This window comes from Canis aureus, chromosome 9 (assembly GCF_053574225.1).
Source record: "Canis aureus isolate CA01 chromosome 9, VMU_Caureus_v.1.0, whole genome shotgun sequence".
Taxonomy (NCBI): domain Eukaryota; kingdom Metazoa; phylum Chordata; class Mammalia; order Carnivora; family Canidae; genus Canis; species Canis aureus.
In genome coordinates, this window is record NC_135619.1 from 56441726 (window position 1) to 56460482 (window position 18757).

At 34.7% G+C, this 18757-nt stretch overlaps 1 protein-coding gene across 22 annotated transcripts in view; it reads right to left on the bottom strand.

Moving 5' to 3' along the window:
* The window catches only part of CEP128 (centrosomal protein 128), a 394735-nt gene that overhangs the window by 205049 nt on the left and 170929 nt on the right, over nt 1–18757 (bottom strand). For 21 of the 22 annotated variants that reach the window (XR_013386591.1, XR_013386590.1, XR_013386592.1 and 18 more), the window contains one exon: nt 6939–7131. Coding sequence is in view for 17 of the 22 variants with exons in the window: in XM_077910222.1 (XP_077766348.1) it covers nt 6939–7131 (193 nt within the window). In the remaining 5 variants the exon portion in view is untranslated. Of the gene's footprint in view, nt 1–833; nt 857–6938; nt 7132–18757 lie in introns of those variants that run through there. The other variant, XM_077910237.1, reaches the window with a different exon arrangement.

The following is an 18757-nucleotide window of genomic DNA, read 5'->3' on the forward strand; positions in this document are numbered from 1 at the left end:
AAAAAGATTATTTAAAAACCGAAATAAAAGATCATAAACATATATAAGCAAAAACACAAACGGAGATTAAAACAAATTCTACTTTGACTCAACTAGTGGACATAATTTTTTTTTTTAGTGGACATAATTTAAAAAAAGAACTATTTCTCAATTGGTTTTGAAAATAATTATGAAAAAGTTGAAAATAAAAGGGAGGAGACATAATTTCATATCAAACAAAAATAACAGTTTAATGAGTTTAAATAATTTCCTCAATCTATAAATCAAAATAGCAATTCATTATCTCTAATGATTAACATCACTAAACTTCTGAACTGGTGACAAAGTAAAATGAAGTTCTAAATAGATTTTTTTTTAATTAACCAAAATCCAAGTAAATAAATTATATTATACTTAGAGATCATCCCCTAAATTAATTCAGAATGTCTAATTATGCTTCATTATGCAATAGAAAAAAAAAAACTGGTTCTCCTTCCTATTAGACTAGATGACAATGACTCGTATTTATATAAATGTCATGACTGTCAAATACTCTTTCAAATAAACAACAACAACAACAAAAAAAAAAACGCTTGAAGTGATGTGGGAATAAGTAATAAGATGAATGCATGAGTGGTGGGAAAACTAAAACAATACGTAAAAAATGTCACACACAAAACACAAACCATGCAATTCTATGTCTAGCCTAGGAAAGATGCCTTCAGTTTGCAAGTTCCTCCCTTATTTCTGTACCACAAGTGACTTCTGAGAAATTATCCTCTGTTCAGCCATCCACCAACTGCAGAACTGGTACAGAGATTCAGATGAAGAGCAAGGAAAACCGGAGAAATCAGCTGAAAGGATTTTTCTTAGAATTCTAGAACAGTGAAACCAAAGGAAAAGTGCTTTAAAAGTTGAGACAAACTAGGTAAATGAGAACCTATGAGAAAACAGTGTTTTTCGAGTCAGTACCTTGAACAGCACAGCAATTTCAGAACACTGAAAAAAAACTTGGCTCATCTCTATTATATAGTAAAAATACTCATCTTCAGAGACATTCTATAAAGCCAGAATGATGAGAGTATAGTATACAAGCTTCATCACTAAGCTGGCTCTGTCTTAGTTATCCGTCACATGACAAGAGTTAACCTTTGAAGGCAGCTTGCAAAAAATATACTTGTGAGAAACACTCTACAATCAGGCTTAAAATGCACAAGGCTCCTACTAACACAGGTCTCTCAGATTTACATGGCAAATTCAGTAACTACCTCTCCTTCCTCCCATTCTTTTCTCCAAACAGGTATTGAGCATATACAAGGCAAAGATGAAGTAAAGCAAATCACAGACATTGTAGAACAGTCAAAATAAGGAAAACACTACATAAATTGTTGTGATAAGTGAAACTGCCAAAAGAGTAGTGTATTCAAAGAGCTAAAAAGGAGGAAAAGCCAAGATGCTTTATCCTGTTCTTTCCAAGATTGATTTTTCCACTGTTACTTTTGACCCCATCCATTCTCATATCTTCTAGGATCCTGCTATACCAATTAATCCTTCTTTCTCCTGTTCAACCTCTCCCATTCTTGGATCCTTCTACTTAACATTTATAGTCATGCTTAAGCTTGTTTATCATCAATAGCAAGTAGAAAATTATAATCTAAAAGCCATATGCATTTTATACTATTAAGAACTGAAACTATTTTAAATATACACATTATTTTAATACTGTTTACTTTTTTGGTATTCATGTATTTTTAAAATTTTTTTCAGATGTTATACTAGAGAGCTAACTCAAATCATAGTACAAAATGGAGCTAGAATTTGTACTAACAATGTTATACCACCTCTAATGAAATATATAAAAGCATAAATTATTTAAATACTTCTACTATAAAATGTAATACATAACTGAAATATTAGGAAAGACAAATATTATTACCTAATCCCAGACTGTCATAAACAAAATGTAAACCATTCTGATTAAATTACTTATCTTCTGCCAAATGTGTGCTGATTTGCCTTTTGGTTATGTAGAGCTTATTCTGGTTACATTGGTTTTGCTTGTTTTTATTGTTTGTTTGATGCACCTTTTCTCTACTGCTTACTTCTTCGCTAAGGCATAGATGCTAACCAAAAACAATCAATATGAGCAACTAGTCTTCTGCTGCAAAAAATATTATTTTCTGAAGTGGTTAAAGAACTATTTCCCTTCTTCCACATCCTATTAATATTTTCCCTTTTACTCAGAAAAGGTAACTCCCTAACAAAGAGGTCTTGACAAAGGTCTATTCATCCTTGCATGTACATTCCTAATAAATAAAATATGATGGAAAGAGATAGATTAGAGAAGCCTGAATCTACAGTGCTGAGAATTACTATTTTTCTAGGCATTGTACCTATCATAGTATCAGAGTAGTAGGGCTTGGTGAAAATCCCACCTAATCCAACAAAGCCAAATGAATATAACACCTACTCAAATCTAGAAACTGGATACGATCAAATTTCACTTTTAAGGGAAAAGAATTTCAGAGGCTATGTCAATTTCTAATTACCCCAAGAAGAAAAACTATGCACACTAAATAGTCACAGTCACAACCACAGAGTGCCTAGAAAGTAGGACAGGTCCCTTGTTTAACCAAAACTTCCTAACTTCAGTTTAAGGAAAAAGATGTAAAGTAAATTGTCTGCTATATTTGTTCATCATCATTAGCATATCATATAGCAAGACTGAATCTAAATTGTCCTATATAAATGCCCCTCCTTCTGAAGCTCTTTGAAAAGGGGAATCCTTTCAACTTCCACATAAATGTTAGTTTTTAGTAAACCATTGTTTCAAAGTATTTTTTACAGAGAAATACTGACACATACAGGAGCAGTAGCATATCAGAATATTAAGAAGGTAGACAGAAACTGGTTTATAAAGAAATTAGTAAAATAGCTACCTACACCAGTGAAAATACACCTAACAACTTCCAGCTGCAGTTTACATCTCTTTATTCTTGTCTTTGTTGCCATTCATAACAATGATATTTAGTCAATAATTCCTAAACTTCTAAGAGGGTCATGATATTAACTTCTCATTAGAGTTCCTCTCCTTTTTGCACACTCCAACCCAAACCTATAGGCCACAAATAGCCCAGGAAACATAGACAATTCAGATCTACAAATGTGGCAGCACTCATTGATAAACTCCTTGTACATGGGTTTCGCTTAACAGGGCACATATCAGTTAATATGACATTAAATCAAACTAAATATATGAGTGCAGAGAATGGCAATTGCAATGAATAGAAAGTTTCTCTGTCATGTTTCACTTATAAATAGGTTAACCTTATTCTAACAGGTAAGTTTCTAAGATGGTGAATGGAATCAAACATAAATTTCTACGACAATTCATTTTGAAGTTTCAGAAATATCTAAATGTAACCATCAGTCTTGCAGCCCTTCACCTCTCCTATGTGTATACCAATGTAAACAGATGCAAAAATACCCAAGAAGAGATCACTATGCAGACAAATCCTGCATAGAATCTTTCTTCCTCTTCTCCCTCCTTATGGAAATCCTGCTACATTCTTCAACATCAAAATCAAAGAACATATCCTCCAAAAAAACCTCCCCATATGGGCCTCTACAATAGTAATCAATAGTAATCAATAGTCCCATTTTCACCAGAACATTTTACTCGTATTTCTAATACTCGTACTAGTTCACCCTACTTCCTAATAAATATGTTTATATGTCTCCAACTGTAACAGCCTTTGCTTGGTCTTCATTATTCATATATTAAGAGTACACTATTTCTGAATCACAGACGGCACCTAATACATCTTACACACAGTAAGGCAAGAGATTAATTACCATATCATTTCTCATAACAAAAGTTTGGTCCTTCCCAAAACTTTTTTTTCATTAACGACTTTAAGGAATAGGTTAAAAATAGGATCCCTCTTTCTCTGCCACCAAATCACCCCCTACTTCCCAACTTTCTTATTTCTCCCAATGGCAAAACCAGAGATCTTAGAGTCTCCTGTATGTGTTCTATCATCTACACTGCCTGCCTCTTGCATTAATTCCTCCACAATACCTTTTGCATTTGTTGCCAGTACCAATATTGTTCTTCTTTTGTGGAGGCCAAGAAAAATTAAGGCAATTCCACCTAAAGTTTAGCATTAGCACAAGTACAGCCATCTTAGGCCCCTGTGAATAAGAGCTGAACTTTATGGGAAAAACTGCAGAATGTCCTCAATGTCCTCGGCAGGGAATCCCATATCAGAAAGACAACAGAGCTCAGAATTGCCCTCCACAGAGAATCCCATATCAGAAAGACAACAGAGCCCACACCCATGGTAGAAAGTCCCATATTAGAATGAGAACAGAGCTCAATGCCCTTGAAAGCCCCATATCAGAATGTAAACAGAACTTGAGAAATTCCTCCACCCCTTCTGAAAATCCCCTAGACCAGCCTATAAAAAACCCAGCTGTAACCCACTTCGGGGTCCAAGTCCCTGCTCCGCTGTGTCAGGTATACTTGGACCCAAGCTCAAGTTTACTAATAAACCCTCATGCGCTTGCATTGGTTGTTGGCTCCTTGGTGGTTTCTCAGATTTGCAATCTTGGGCACAACACAACAATTTGTAGGTGACATGATTATGTACAAAGAAAATCCTACCTAAGTGCTAAGAAATCAAAAACAATGATAATATCAAAAAATAATAAAAAGCTACTACAACTAATAAATAAGCTTAACACAGTTAAGGAATACAAGGTTAATAAACATTAAAAATTCAATTGTATTTCTATATACTAGAAAAGAGTCATGGAAATGTCAGAAATTCAAGTTTTAAAATGTCACTTAATGTAATCATACATCAGAAAAAATCAGGAATAAACTGAAAAGAATGTTCAAGACCTGTCTGCTGAAAAGTACAAAATATCCACGAGAAAAGTTAAAAACCTAAATAAATGTATAGATATACCATGTCCATGGATGGATACTCAATATCAAGATGTCCATTCTTAAATGTGTACATTTAAACAGTCCTATTAAAACACTAGTAGGTTCTTTAAAAAAACAAAATTATAAGCTGATTCTAAGATGCATAAAGGAATTCAAGTGCTCTATGGATACAAGACAAGTAATAAATTTTTATTAAATTTGCATAGTAGAAATCAAACAATCACCTTGAGAAATTTAAACTTTATAACTTATCTTCTGAAGCTTTTATGAAAAAAGCTAGGCATTTAAACATACTTATTTTAGTGCACAAATATTTGGTTCTTTCCTTTTGGATTTGTCTCCCTAAGAGTTATAGGTATTTATAATATACTACTACATAAATCTTTACACAGAAAATAATTTACTAGGTGATAATATTGATAATATTTACTAAGAGAAAAACTACATTGTGAATAGTCTAAAACATAATATAGAGATCATACAATGTTTTATCTATAAAGTCCATAATTAGATTCTATTCTATAAAGTCCATAATTAGATTCTATTGTACTGTCATTAGAAAAAAAAAATATATATATATGAATCCTCTGACTTTTACTACTAGCAGTTTATATTTTTCAATTGCACTAGAGCCGCAGTTCTCAATGGATGTTTGGGGACCATCCAAGACCCCTTATTAATAATACTAAGATATTACTTGCCTTTTTCAGACTCAGTTTCTCATAAATGCAAAGTTCAGTTTTTCCAGAGGTTACATGACATGGAATATAACAACAGAATACAGAAGCAAACACAAAAATGTAGCTATCTTCTTTTAAAACAGCAATGAAAGAGATTTACAAAAGTGCAGAACAATGCCCTCTGTAATTTTTTTTGTATTGGAAATAGTTAAATATCATTAATTTTTATGTTAATAATATAATGGGTTTATAATTATTATTTTAAAGGAATTAATATTTTTAAATGCTCAGTTTTAATTCTTAGTATGGAAGATATCAATGCATATAACATACATTGATTAAAGTTCTTTGAGTTCTCAAAAATGTTAAGAATGTAAAGTGGTCCTGATACCAAAAAAGAACTGAGAATCACACAAGATAGCAATTAATAATTTCTAACTGGTACCTGTAGAAAGAATAATCCTGATAACTAAAATGAAAAACCAAGACATTTTTTAGGGGATTATCATATGTTAATGTTATTTCTTAGTAGGACATTATATTAAATCGCTCTCTGGTTCTTAATAAAGTTCACCAACAACTAAAGACCTAAGGCCAACACAACATAAGATACACATAGGATTCCCATACATAATGCTGTTTTTCTTTTTCTCATCATTATGCATCCCTATTAGCACCAAACAGAAAAGCCATTTTCAAAAGTTCTTGTCTAACTTTTAAAGTTACGTATTGCCTACATATTAAGCACATTAGGCTCTGCCCCCTGTTCTCCCAAACTCTTCTTTCCTTATTGTTTGAACCATTGTGCTGAGATCTTCTCATATATTAAACAATTTACCCATACATTACATTTACTTTCTGTCACTCCACTCAATACAATGTAAACTAAAGAAAAGGATTTTTTTTTTTTTTTTGCTTTATTCATGATGTATGAATCACCACTTACAGTAGTGTCCATAACAAAATAGGCACGGAGTAAAAATATTTATTTGTTGAATAAATTAATGAATATTCTACTGAAGTAAGATAAAAACATTAGCATTTTATCAGGGAGGAACAAATGTCTGACCAAATTAATACTTGCAAATGGCAACAGACACAGTGCTACATACACAAGAAAGATGCATCTAGCTGAAGGAAAAAGTCTCAGGCGAACAATTTTCTCTTCTGGACCCAGAAATGAAGAAAGAGAGGGAGATGAGAGACAAGGAAAGGAGAGGGATTTGGAAATATTCCAAAGAAGAGACGAGAAATATTTTTTCTTTCAATCCTAGGATTATACAAATACAAACAAAGAAAAATAAGAGTAAGAATAGCTAACACACCTCTCTTCTCCTGGTGTATTTCTTCCAGAAGCTGCTCTTGTCTTTCTATCTGTTCAAAAAGACACTGGAGCTCAGATTCCTTGTTTTCCGTCATATTCCTCAGCTGCTGTCTGCATAGCATCAGCTGGTGCCGCAGATTTTTTTCTCGGTTTTCTCTCTCTTTCAGTTCCTCACAGAGCCACTGAAGTTTAGTCTTTAAAAAAAAAAAAAAAAAAAAAAAAAAAATTGTATAGATCATTTTTTATAAATCTAGAAAACAGTAACATTCCAAAACATGAGGGAAAAGTCATGATAATCTGAACAAATACAGACAATAACAAATTTAAACACAACAAAAAGGTACCCATAATGTTTTAATTTGATAATGGCTTATATTAGTTAAAAGTTGGTATAGAAATCAAGCCATGATTTTCATGGATTTTTATAAAATATCTGATATCTTTATCATCTTGGAAAGGCAATACTATGGAAAAGTTTGGTCTACTGAACTTGCAATCATAATACAATTAGCTCCCTAATGTAGTATATAAAGCAGTTAAGCATTTTTAAACTAAAAAATACCCTGTAACAAAACTACAGACTTGTCACAAAACGGAGCTTGAATTCGGAGGACCTTTTTTTTTTTTTTTTTTTTCAAAAACATCAAAAAGCATGAACTCTTGCCATTTGCAATAATGTGGATGGAAATAAAGGGTATTATGCTAAGCGAAGTAAGTCAGAGAAAGACAAATACCATATGATTTCACTCATATGTGGAATTTAAGAAGCAAAACAGATGAACATAAAGAAAGGGAAGGAAAAATAAAATAAGATGAAAATAGAGAGAGAAGCAAACCATAAAAGATGCTGAACTCTAGGGAAAAAAATGGAGGGTTGCTGGAGGGGAGGTGGGTAGGGGGATGGGGTAACTGGGTGATGGGTATTAAGGAGGGCACTTAATGTAATAAGCACTACATGTTATATGCAACTGAGGAATCACTGAATTCTACCCCTGAAACTAATAATACAGTATATAACTACATTGAATTTAAATAGACTTATAAAACAAGAAATAATAATAAAAACTTTAAAAAAAAGATAAAATTCTTAGTTTTGGTTCCTAAAAATTCATATCCCCAATCATGTAGAAATATTCTATACAGCATGAGGGAGATAAAGTCAGTATTTGCCCACATTTTAAAGACTAGGAAATTTAATAGAAGGAACTCTTTCACAGACTCTAACCTCACCATCTTTATTATTTAAATATTTAAATCAGAGATGGGGAGGAAAAATCTTTTCTTTCATCTTCACTAGAACGGGATGTCTGTCAGTTCTTAGGACTTTCCCAAGTGAGGCTACCCTTCAAATTCTAGTTGATTTTAAATAATCTAAAACAGTCTATATTTCAGTAAGAAGGAAAATAAAAGAAGCAGTGGACCAAACAGGAAAATTAGGTTAAGATAAGGGATAATTTCCCTGAATATTATTCATTAGTAAGCAAGAAAGTTGCAGGCCTCCAAAATCTACAAGTTTCTCAGGATATGCCACAGTGTATTAAAATGAGCCATGATAGAAAAGTTTGTCCTATGATAAAGTGGGACTGGGAAATGGCCCCTAAACTGAGGGCTCCCCACATATATTACCTTTCAAACACCCCCAGAACTGACCTCTGGTCAGAAGGTCTAACAGACTGTTTCTCTGAGACATAAAAAAAAATATCATCAGTAGTCATATTGTGGAAAAATTATACACTAATATTGTAAGAACAATTTTTGTATGTGAATGTATTAAGTGAAGGGAAATCATGCTTATAAAAGGCAAAATCTAAGCACATTTATTATAAAAGCTCATCAAAACAAAGGGAGAACTTCAGAGAAGTTCCACTTCCAGAATGAGGGCATGAAGGAGTTCTGTGAGGCTGCTCTTAAATGAAAGCGTTAAAGAAGCTAGGTATCAGCAGTGGAAAGAACCACCCTGTGTGACAAAAGCTCTACTCTGTACTGCCAATAGGACTCCCTCTTCCCCCAGTTCACAGTCAAGTTACATGGTATTGTGGCATAATAAGAAAGATATTTGGTCTTTGTTCTTAAATCTTGGCACAGAGCTCCTAAAGTCCTCAGAACTTCCAGAGTCTTAATGTCCTGTGTTATTCATAGCAAGCTTGGATCACATCAGAGTTCGTGCTATTTAGGTGGTTTAGGGTAGGGTCACTGGATAGCCTCAGGATGGGACTGGTGATTAGAGACTTGGAACTTTCAGCCCTACCCATAAACCCCTAGGAAGTGGGGAATCAGGGGGCCACTGGAGATTAACTTCTATAAAAATTCTTTTTTAAAAAAGGATTTTATTATTTATTCATGAGAGACACACAGAGAGAGGCCAAGATAAGGGCAGAGAGAGAAGCAGGAACCCTGCTGGGAGCCTGATGCGGTACTTGATCCCAAAACCCTGGGATAACGCCCTGAGCCAAAGGCAGATGCTCAACCACTGAGCCAAAGGTAGATAGATACTCAACCACTGAGCCATCCAGGTGCCCCAAGTTCTATAAAAACTCTTGAACAATGAGATTTGATTAGCTTCCAGGTCAATGAACACATCACGTGCCAAGAATGTGAAATACCCCCAAACTCTATGCAGATCTTACCCCATATAAACTCTTCATCTGGCTACCTATTTGTGTCCTTCATAAGTAAAGTGTTAACAGTAAGTAACGTATTTCCCTTAGATCTATGATCCATTACAGCAAATGACTAAACTTGAGGAGAGAGCAATAGGAATCCCTAATTTGTTGCCAGGTCAGATGGAAGTGTAGGTAACCTGGGTACCCACTACTTGTGACTGGCATCTGAATTGGGTGCAATTGGGAATGAGCCCTTAACCTATGGTATCTGTACTAACTCTGGGTAGTTCCTGTTAAGAGCTGAATTAAACTGCAGGACACCCAATTGGTATCTGTAGAGAACTAGAGAATTATCCCCTGTGGAAAACTCAAAATAGCTGGAGTCAGAAGTGCTATGAGTAGAAACAGATCATAACAGTAGGTATTGCACTAGAAGGGCAAACCACTAGGATTCTTCATTTTCACAGCTCTGATTTGCATAGGCTAATGTCCTGGCTAGGGCAGTGTAGATACTAGGGAGTCCGTCCTCCACCAACCCCTCACTGGTAGAGTAGCCACTCTACCTCAGCCACAGCAGCCTGAGAAAACTGGGGTCCAAAGTGCCACTGCCACAGACATCTTGTAAGAATTAGGGACAAAAGTCACGTGATCATATCAAAAGGTTCAGAAAAGGTGTATGACTAAATTCAACACCTATTCACAATAATATCACTCAGCAAACTAGGAACAGAAGAGAACCTTCTCAACCTGAAAAAATATATCTATGAAAAACCCATAACTATTATCATACGTAACAGAGACCGAAAGATTTCTCCCTAAGATCATAAACAAGAAAAGGATGTCTGCTCTCACCACTTCTAACATTGTATTAGGAGGTTACGGCAGGGCAATTATATAGAAAAATATCAATATACATAAATTATATGTATTTCTATACACTTGCATGATCAACCCAAAAATAAAGTTAAAAAGATAAACATGTTTATTAATAACATCAAAAGAATACTTAATAACATACTTACATACTTTGTAAAACTTACACTCTGAAAACTATAAAGCACTGTCGAAGAAAATTTAAGAAGACCTAAAGAAATGAGAAGATGCTCCATATGTACATGGATGTACATACATCACAAAATTAATATCTTTAAGATAGAAAGAGTCCCCAAACTGATCTACAAATTGAAACACCTACCAAAATCCTCGCTAGCATCTTTGGGGAAATTGACAAGGTGATCTTAAATTTCATATGGATATTCGAGGGATCCAGAATAGCCAAAAACAGGTGTTGAAAACATAAACAAAGGAGTCACACTTAACTGATTTCAAAGGTATCTAGAAAGCTGTAGTAATCAAGACATGTGGTACTGGCATTTAGGATAGACATAGATCAATGGAATTAAATTGAGAGTCCAGAAATAAACCCATACATATATGGTAAACTGATTTTCAACAGGGCTTCCAAAACAGTTTGTTGAGGAAAGATTAGTCTTTTAACCCAACAGTTCTGGGACTACTGAATATCCACATACAAAAGAATGAAATTGGACCCATACTTCATACCATATACAAAAATTAAATCAAAATGGATCAAAGACCTAAATGTAAAAACTAAAAGTAGCAGATTCCCAAAAGAAAGCACAGGCATAAGTCTTTGTAATCTTGGTTTGGCAATGATTTCTTAGATATGACACCAAAAGCACAAGCAATCAATGAAAGAAGCTGATAAACTGTACTTCACCAAAATTAAAAACATGTGCTTCAAAGATCACCATCAACACAGTGAAAAGACAACCCACTGAATAAAAGAAAATATTTGTAAATCATATATCTGTGAAAGAACTATTTAACATTCATAAAAAACTCAGTAATAAAAAGACAAGTTGAACAAGAGACATCTCTTCAAAGAGATACAAATAGCTAATAATCACATGAAAGATGCTCAATATCAGTAACCATCACAGAAATGCAAATCAAAACCACGATGAGATTCCATTTCACACTCAGCAGGATAGCTAGAATGAAAAAGACAGTTGATAACAACTGTTGGTGTGTGTAGAGAAATTAGAATTCTTATATAATGGTGATTAAAGTGTACCGATGTAGCCACTTTGGAAAACAGTCTGGCCATTCTTCAAAAGGTTAAATATGGTTACCATATAACCCAGCAATTCTAATTTAAGAGAAATGAAAACATTTGATCCAAAAAAACTTGAACCGGAATGTTCACAGCAGCATTATTCATGAGAGCGAAGAAATGGAAATAACCCCAGAAACATCAACTGATAAATGGATGAATAAAATGTGGTATATCCATATGATGGACTATTATTTAACAAGGAAATGAAATACTGATACATGCTACAATATAGATGAACCTTGAAAACATTTTGCTAAATGAAAGAAGACATTCATAAAGGACCACATGTTGTATGATTCCATTTATAGCAATTGTCCAGAACTGGCAAATCTACAGAGATAGAAAGCAGATTACTTGTTGACCAGGGTTGTGGAGGGGATGAATAGGATGCACAGATCTGGGAGGTGATGGCTAAAGGGTCCATGTTTTCTTTTTGGAGTGATAAAATGTTCTAAAATTCATTGTGGGTATGGCCTCACACTTCTGTGAATATACTAAAAACTACTGAATGGTACATTCTAAAGAGGTAAATTGTATGGTATGTGAATTATACTCAATGCAGCTGTTATTTAACAACAACAAAAAAAAAAGAACAAAAACAAAAGGGAGAGGAGAAATAAGAAGGGTCAGAAAATAAAGCTAAAATTAAACCTCCCTGCAGAGATGAGACTTGGCTCTACTACCTGCTACATAATTTATAGGGCTCTGTCTTATCTGAATGCCACTGGGTAAATACAGGAAGTCCTCAACTGAAACTGAGCTGTGGACTTCCAATTATGATTGCAAAACTTTAATTAAGACTGCTTCATTTTGGGGGCACCTGGGTGGCTTAGTCAGTTAAGTGTCTGCTCAGGTCATGATCCCAGGGTCCTCGGATTGAGCCCCACATTGGGCTCTCTACTCAGCAGAGAGTCTGGTTCTCCCTCTGCCTCTCTACCCACCCTACCTCCCAGCTCGTGCTCTCTCTCAAATAATTTTTTTTAATGGGGTGCTTGGGTGGATCAGTTGGTTAAGTGTCTGCCTTTGGCTCAGGTTACAATCCCAGGGTCCTGGGATCCAACCAAGTGTCAGGCTCCCTGCTCAGCAGGGAGTCTGCTTCTCCCTCTGCCACTGCTGCTCCCCCTACTCATGTGCACTCTCTTTTTCTCTAATTAATACAATCTTTAAAAAAAAAAAAAAAAAGATTGCTTCACTTCCCAATATCCATTTTAAAATATCAATGCAAATACAAAGAGATAAAAAGCTTCCTTAGGACAGGAAACCAGAAAACATAATTAACTCTTTGCCAGATAAAAGAAGCAAATTCTACTACAATTCTTCTCTAAATAAAGCACTGAGGTAGAATATAGGGTCAAAGGTGAGGGCAGCCCGGGTGGCTCAGTGGTTTAGTGCCTGCCCTGGGCCCAGGGCCTGATCCTGGAGACCCGGGATCGAGTCCCACGTCAGGCTCCCTGCAGGGAGCCTGCTTCTCCCTCTGCCTGTGTCTCTGCTTCTCCCTCTCTCTCTGTCTCTCATGAATGAATAAATAAAATCTTAAAAAAAAAACAAAAAACAAAGGTGAAGGTGAGTGAGATAGCACCAACTCCATCTAACCACAATATGAGACACAAGGATGTGAACTGGACTGTTTAGAAAGCATGCTCTATGTATATAGAGTGGAGCCCATATTGGAGGCTAGAACTCAAGAAACTAACATTTAAACAAGAGAAAATGGTAAGGAATGGGCCCAAGTGTGTGCATGTATACTTGAGATTTAAGTGTTGGGGTAAAGGAGAGAAAGGCATCAGTATTGATGTTCAAGTTTCCAGCTTAAGAAACCGTGAAAGAAGAATCCTAGAAGCAAAGATTTAGAGGTTAAAAAGTTAACATGAAATTGGAATAAGCTGAAGTTGTTAGGACTAAGACACAGAAGTGTGAATGACGGATTGGCTGTGCAGATCTAAAGCTGAAGAGATATGGACAAGAGATAGAGACTGAAGAATCAACAGTATAGAGGACACTCAAGGCATAGGAAAGATCAAACAGCTTAGAGTGTTTATAGAAGAGAGAGGAGAGTTTCAAAGAGATGAACAGAAGAGAACCCTAAAAATAAAGCTGAGAAGAAGAAATTGGAGAGGCGCAAGGAAAATCCAAGACTCTGGGGTGACAGAACCCCAAAGAAAAAAATAAAAATACCACAAGAAGATGGATATGCTTAGTGTCAAAGACTGCCAAGAGGAAGGGACTGATATATTTGACAATTAAAAAAATACACATCTATGTCAAAAACAACTGCAGCTCAGCCCACCAAACCAAAACATGACTGAAAATATGAACACCAAGGTGATTATGCCTACTAACGAAAGAGGAACAAACAGGGAAATGAGGGTAGATATTCTAAATTTATTCTATGTACACCTCTATTGTTAAAATCTTGAAAATGAGAACATGTTCAATGTACTATGTAATAAAAATTACTCTAGACAATTCACTCAATAATTTTTGATACAGATCAGTAGGAAAATGATTCTAAAACATTACTACTTAAGTGATCCATTAATTGATAGTAACTAAGCAACAGAAAGGGAAGTCTATGCAATAGCTGCCGCTTCCATGTTAAAACAACAATCTGAATCTACAGATCATACCTTTTGTCCACTTCATCAAACTTTACCAGTTACTCAAGAAAAATAAATAAGCTGAAAAGCCCTAGTAGTATCATATTATTATTGGCATGATGCAAGGGAAAAGGGAAAGGTCAGAAGTACAGTTTCTGGAAAAGATATATTTTCAATCAAGTCTTTTTGCTGCTTATTTGGCACCTAAAACACGCACATATTTATCCTTATATATTAAAGAATTTGATATACTAAATCCTCAAGAATTTTAAAATACTTCAATTTAAAGCATCTTGGGAATGGATGTGTGTTCATGTTTGGGCACATACAAACTAAAATTAATACAGTGTTCTGCACATAATGAGGACAGGACACATGCAATTAAATGAATTATTAGATGCTGTTAAGTTCCTGTAAAGAGGTTGCACCTTTCATTTAAGTAATAATACAGAAAAATAAAGTATCTTAAAAATATCCAAGATTTTTTTAGTATCACTATGTTAAGAAACTTAAATGAACATTCAAAAGCAACACATTTAGGATCAGAACACTACTGGTTTGGATTATAAAAATACAACCATGGATGGAAGGATACACCTTCTAATGTGACTGTGTCCATGGTTCTCAGCTCCAAATCTCCTATCACAAAAGAATGAAACCCTATGTTATCAGATCTTCTTGTGCTACCTCAAAAGGAAAACAAATTCCATGCTGTAATTATGTAATTGGATGATTTTTTTAAATGTTCACTACCAATTCTATTTTTTTTTAAATCAATGTGGTTCAATGTGATCCCTGGGGACCCATCAGTTTCAAATCACTCAGTTTAATCTGTTCTTGCCCAGTGATTTAAATGCAAATTTAGAAAATAACTGCACATTTCCCTTTTCTCAAGGATTTCCTGCTTATTCCATCACAATCAGTGGCCTGGGCTCAGTACCATTGTTAAGGGTTGATAATGGAGAAACAACAAATCTGTTATGTCACAACAATAATCCTACTGGTTCTGGTAAAAGCAAAACAACACCACAAAAAAATCTTGGAAAGAAAGCATTAATCAGGTCAGATATGTGTTATGGACTAATTGTGTCCCCCTCAAGTTCATATGTTGAAATTGTAATCCTCAGTGTGACTGTATTTGAAGATAGGGCCTCTAGAGAGGTAGTCAATAAAAGTTAAGTAGGATTACTACTAAGAAGGGCCCTAATCCTATAGGAATGGTGTCCTTATAGAAAGAGGAAGAGACACTGTCTCCTGACACTTCCAATTCTTCCAGTAATACTCCCAACCCCCAAATGCCCCTCCCCCTACATGGAAAGTGGCCATCTACAAGAGGCTTCACCAAAAACTGACCCTGGCACCTTGATCTTGGACATCCAGACTCCAGAACTGTGAAAAAATAAATGATTGTTGTTTAAGTCACTCGGTCTGTGGTATTTTATTATGGCGGCCTGAGCAGACTAATATAACATGACCTATGGCTTCAGTTTATTCCTAAAAAGGCTTTATTCCATTGACATACAAAATTTAAAAATAGGTTATAGATACGATACTTGTTATGAATTGAATATGTAAGCAGAATATATTATTAATCCTACAAATCAAAATATCAACTTATGGAAATTTAATCAACCAATAGTCAATTATGAGAATCAGTATTTGTTAGAGAAACACTCAACGTCTTTCATTAAGTGTCTTACAGAAACAGTATAGGAATAACTTCACCAATTCCAAATAATAATTAGCTGACAAGGCTATTAATCACAGTGCAAACATCATTCTATTAACCACTCACAAGAGCATCTTAAAGATTACATAATAGGCTCATTTATTTAACTACATCAAGTACTGCTAAATAAAATAGAGAAAGAATTTCTAAATAAGGCAGTTTTTTTTTTAACCTTCATAGTTGACAACTTGCAATTAGGTGGGTATAAGTATCTAGTAAAACAATCAAAATGATCTTTTCAATCTGTAAGAATCCTCTAGTGAGATTTAGTGTAATAATATACTAAAGTCATTAAGAAATGACTCAAAGCTAAAACCAAGGGAAACAGAAAATTCAAATAAAAAAATTATAGTTGATAGAGTTAGCAATTATATTAAGGCCCATAATTTTGCTGCTTTTAACTACTATACTTCTTTTGCCAAAACTCAAAAAAGAATTTTGAGAGGCAATGTTTATAGAAGAACCAAAGGTAAAGGAAGAGGATAGCAATTCTTGAGAATGTGCCAAGCCACTAAAACAAGAATTAAACCCAAAGGGCAAAATTCAAACCCAAATCAAACTCAAAATACAATTCTTTTACTAATATTTTCTCCACTTTTTTATATAGCTATGAGTACAATTCAAGAAGAAAGAAAAAATATCTCCATCATAAGAGTACATATTTAAAAATACAAAATACTTTTCTTCAATTAAACTGAATATGTTCCATGGACACAATCTAAAATTATCTTTCCAACAAATGAATCAAGGTACTGAGTTTTGTATCTCATTTTGAGGTCTATACTGGAAGGATAAAATATTAGATGATTATTCACATCCTTCAACAAGAATTAAATACACTGAGTCTAATACTTCTCACACGATGACTGCTACAAAAAATTTGAATCACTACAAAGACAGTATGCAGAAATGTAAGATTTATATTCAAATGTAGGTTATACAACCAATGGAAGGAAACACTGGCACAGAATTCAGAGATCAAGGTTCTAAACCCTTCTCAGTAACAATTCCCAGGGCCTTCTCGAAATTAAACTACATGATCTCCAAAGCTACTACAGTTATAATATTCCAAAAATGGCAAGAAAAGGCAACACCTAGAACACATCATACAATTAAAAGTATGACTCTTTGAAATGATACTAAACAGAGTAATAAGGAAAATCCCCATATAATTTGGAAGTGTATTTCTTATCTATATAATCTTAAAAGCTTATAATTCTGATCAAATGAAACAATATTTGAGAGTTAATAAATTTACTGAATCTAATCTGCTTGCTATTTATTCTTTTGTAATATTTAAGCTGAAGAAGTAACCTGAGTAGGAAAATGTAGCATTCCTAAGATAATTACTCTTTTTCAAAAAATGTTTATTGAGCATTTAGGTAGGTACTGTGGTTAAGTGCTTAAGATGCAATGAGGAACAGGCTGGATGGACATAGACCTTCCCTCATGAAGCTTACAGACTAACGGAAGAGGAGAATAAATGGGATAATGGTGAAGAAGGAAGATCTCTTTACAGCTGAAGAAGCATATAAATTTACCTTTTTGTATCTTAAGGAAATTAGTATTAGACTCTCAAAACTAAATGTGCTCTTCTGTAAACAACAGAGCACTCAGGATCCTGCCTTGTGCTAAAGAGCAGTTGACACCAGTTTTTCTTTTATTTGCTATCATAAAATGATACCTTAAGATCTGAGATCAAGTGATAATCTGTAGCATCATTGTTCCATCCTGAGAGTGCCTGCCTGCTCTAACTTTGATAATATGTCTGCATTTTCTGTCAATGTCTGCTACTTCCCGTTTCTTTCTATGGTTTGAAACTAAACTCTGGTCTTTGCCTTTCTTCCTGCTTCCTGTCCAAATAGGACTTTCTGGATATCAACCCCAGGGCTAGAAACTCTTTCAATACTTCTGCTAGCTTGCCCATCTAGGACACCATATGCCCATCTATTCAGAAACCAAACTGAGAGAGTATCTTCTAATTTGTCTTAAAAATCCTAGACATCTCCTTCTCTATCACTCCATCTGATATGATATTAAATATCTCTTGTGTATTATCACCAAAACATTACTCCAGTCTGTCCTTTCCTCTGAATCTCTACAATTTCCTTAGTTTGTGGACTTTCACCCCAGAGACATTGGTCTCACCCAAAGACCTCTTAACTGGTCTTCCTGCCTTTGATCTTCCCAGCTCTAATCCATCTTTTACATCACTAACAGAGCAATGTTTCTGAAATAGGAATATATCACGATCTGGTTCAAATATCCATTGTAGTTAGTTCCCCCTCTAAATGTAGAACTGAAGTCAATCTTTTAAAATGGCATATAATGCTCTTCTTGGACCTATTCTCCACCTCTTTCTAGAGTCTCATCCCTGCCATTCTCTGCCTCATGCTCTCATATTGTAGTACTGCCAAACCACTTGGGATTTGCAAAGAATTTCATTTACTATGCTGTTTCTCTTTCCATACCATTCCTACAATTGCTTACTCTGCATGCATGGTCTGTCTTCTTTTTCTGGCCAGCTTTAAGATTCATCTGAGGGATCAGAATCCATATCAGCTTCTGCACACCTGTATCACAGCTCTTACAGATAATTTTGAAATTATCAACGTAAGTGTCAGCTTTTCTAGAGAAAAATGTTCCTCAAGGGGAAGGATCATGCCAAATTCATTATTATGCCCACAGCATGTAATATAGCATCTGGGACATACTAGCTATTCAGTAAATTCTCTGTTAAACTGAATAAAA